Source organism: Ochlerotatus camptorhynchus, unplaced genomic scaffold (genome assembly GCF_037179485.1).
Source record: "Ochlerotatus camptorhynchus isolate MF236.1 unplaced genomic scaffold, CSIRO-AGI_Acam_v1.1 ptg000139l, whole genome shotgun sequence".
NCBI lineage: Eukaryota > Metazoa > Arthropoda > Insecta > Diptera > Culicidae > Ochlerotatus > Ochlerotatus camptorhynchus.
In genome coordinates this window covers 1,799,524-1,802,666 of record NW_027040629.1, presented here as the reverse complement: position 1 = coordinate 1,802,666, position 3,143 = coordinate 1,799,524, and the positions used below count along the sequence as shown (strand labels likewise).

The 3,143-nt window shown below is 43.8% G+C and overlaps 1 protein-coding gene across 1 annotated transcript; it reads left to right on the top strand.

Annotated features, from left to right (window-relative positions):
• Positions 1-1,958: 1,958 nt before the first annotated feature.
• On the top strand, positions 1,959-3,143 carry LOC135700586 (GATA zinc finger domain-containing protein 12-like; the record flags this gene model as incomplete). Its single annotated transcript, XM_065221117.1, has 1 exon — positions 1,959-3,143. A coding segment is annotated over one exon (1,185 nt), but the record flags the coding sequence as incomplete, so codon positions are not given.

Sequence of the window (3,143 nt, the reverse complement as noted above, 5' to 3'; positions counted from 1 at the left end):
CATCGCATTATACACCTGGCCACATCCTTACAATCGCAGGGGAAGGGAGGGAAAGTTAATCCAACATCTACTTAAGAAGGTGCAGGGAACCCATACTACCTTCATAGGTGTCACAGGAAGGAAAGAGTTGTGTTAGTGGGAGGGTGAATGATTTGGCAACTCTATTCGTCAATATAGAGCATTTGATAAATCAGTGACAAAAAATAAAATATAAATAGATAAAATGGAAAGATCTCACCCGATTGGCCTAGAGACTTTGCAGCGTCATGTTTCCGCTTACATGTGTCTGTCTCAGGGAACCGAAATTTACACGAGTTTTTCGTAGTGTGTAGGGATGTCAATACAAGTCCCAGTACTGCTGGGGGATATCGATACGTATTAACCCCAAATGTTCCATCAGATCTGATTCGATATGCGACTGCCTTAGCGAAACAGTAAAGAATTTATAGGGACAGATCAATGCAAACAGAAATGCAATTACATTCTATTCCGTGAGTAACCCCCCTCATCAACGATCCAATCTGCACTTTTATGTTGCACTAGTTCGTCTCAAAAGGACCTGGTGCGATGGGTGACCTACCAATCAGTCAAATATAAAGCCTTGCTCAGTCTCGAAAGTTTTATTCGTGGCAGTGGAGGTTTCGGTGGGATCAGTGGTCCCGCATGACGACACTAAGTAATTTGCTGTTCAGCAAAATCCCATGGGCGGGCATAACAACAACCACAGGGTAATGCATTTGAACCAAGTGGTGGAAACTAACGATTTTAAATTTGCTCACTACTTGACTAGCCTATTGGTCCCAAGCAAATCGATTAACGTACCCCATTCTAGTCGAAATTCTAGTACTACACTATGTTTGTTGTGATTCACTATGAAAGTTTGACAGATAAAATGAGGGGCTCGTGGATTTTCCTATGTTTCGAGGGGTGCATCGATTAGCTTGGGCCCAAAAATAGTACCAGAGCTGAGCCATCTTGCAGCTATTGAATAGAAGCATCGTACCAAACTATATATTTGATGTTCTGTGCTCGATAGGCCGGGAATGGGCGATTAGGCCGAAGTAGATTTTTCCTCTACTCACTCCTTTTTGCTCTTTTTGAATACCATCAGTGTACCAAGTAATCACCAAGTAATAACCGCTCACTGGTGCTTAAAAAGTGCGATTAAAAAGTTGGAAATCTCGTCTAACAATATAATATCAGCTTTTTCAAGCAAAACTTGTAATGTTTTTTTTTTCGCTTATCTTGCCAAAACAACAACACCGTCGAGTAGGGGATTTTTTCCTTATCCGATAGTGTTGTTTGTTTGCGTAGGTGAGCTGCGGTTTGTATTGTTAGTCGAGAAATATAAATAGCCAAATAATACTGAATCTCATGGTCTAAGAGGGGTAGAAAATAAAACAGTAACGACATTAGATACAAATGGAATTTGAAAAATAGAAGATTTGACACCAATGAGCGGTAATTGATACACTCACGGTCACTACACTCAGTAAACTAGACGAATGATATTCATACGATCAGTAAACATTATGACCTCGAAGCAGGCGTCTAAAATTCATTCTATAAAAGATTACTTGGCATTAATCGCCTTGTTCCAACCAGTATCGTTGGACTACTGCGATAGATGCGCACTCCTAAGGAGACAGACAAAATTTCCGGAAGATCAAAAAAAAAAAATATTATTATTCTACGGAAATCGATTAAGATCTGTATCTGTATCTGAAACTCAATAGTTCGGTCCACCGGAGGATCTGGAACATCGAAAAAAAAAACACCTGTCTTATTTAACTGTGATTGGTAATTTATTGAACATGATAGTTGGTCTAAGGGAAACAATAAAAACACGTACTTGCTTCGATAAATCTGCATCTCAAGTCGCTCGGGTTACTCGCCGAATCATGAGATAAACACTTAATGCTAGCGTTACTGTTATTCCACAGCCTAATAAAAAGTAAATAATCAATCTCCGATTACTAATTCGGCAATTTTCTTTCTGTCCCCCGATTTTTTCTCTCCCTGGTCTCTTTCTTTTCCGGAACCACGGCGCGTTCGATCTGCGACCCACAGCCAGCAGAAGTAGCAAAAAATCCAAACACCGTCAATCGCTCTACTCAATCGAATTCACCCGCCCGGTGGACGCGATTCGAGGAGCCCACGACGATGATGATCTCCGGGGTCCATCGCTCAGTCCCAAACCGATGACCCCACGTCGTGTCAAGCGACGATCTGTGATGGTGTGGGGCACTACCGGCCGCCAAAGTACGACCAGCCGGCGAAGTCACTCCAACAATCGAAGCAGCGTGAGAAACTCCCGCCGGAAAGTACACCAAAACCCGGTTACTAAGCTGATGAACCAGCAGAGTGCTGGAACAATGATCCTAACCAAAACATTCCCTCAGTTTGTGCACAGTAAGAACTCCGAACTGACGGAATCTAATCTCAAGTCACTTAACAACGATTACATCATGGGCCAAACAGCGGCTTCCATGTTGAACAATTTCAGTCAAGGCGGACCAAACAATCTCAACACAATCAATCACCCACCACGGCACAACACTCACACTCCTACCCTGCCCGATGGTAGTCCAATTGATCCAATTTATTACAATATGAATTCCTCTTCGCCATTGCTACAGCAGCAAACCTCCTGGACATCAGCAAACCCCGCAGGAATCGGTGGCCATTCCAATCCTACCTATCAGCATTCGACCACGAATCTGAACCACAGTCCCGAGTTGAATGACGAATACTACACAAGCAACCGGCCACCTTCCGTGCGTTCCAGTTATTCGAACTTCCACGGAACCCGTCCGCTAAGTTCGTACTCAACTGTAGGCAATATGAACATCTATCAGCCCGGTGCAACGGGAGAGAACGTATTCGCCAGCCTGACCAATCAGCAGCAAGTACAACCCCACCAACAACAGCAACAGCAACATAAACAACAACATCAACATCAACAGCAACATCAGCAAGCCACCATGGTGGACACAATGAGCGATCCCTTGGCTATCCCTCAGCTGCCCAATCGAAGGTCGGTTTCACGGGAAAGTATTCGGGCGATGCAGTTCCTTAACAGTGGACCCCCGGCGTACAATCTAAACTACCATACGCCATCGGATTCGGAGACCACTATGTAA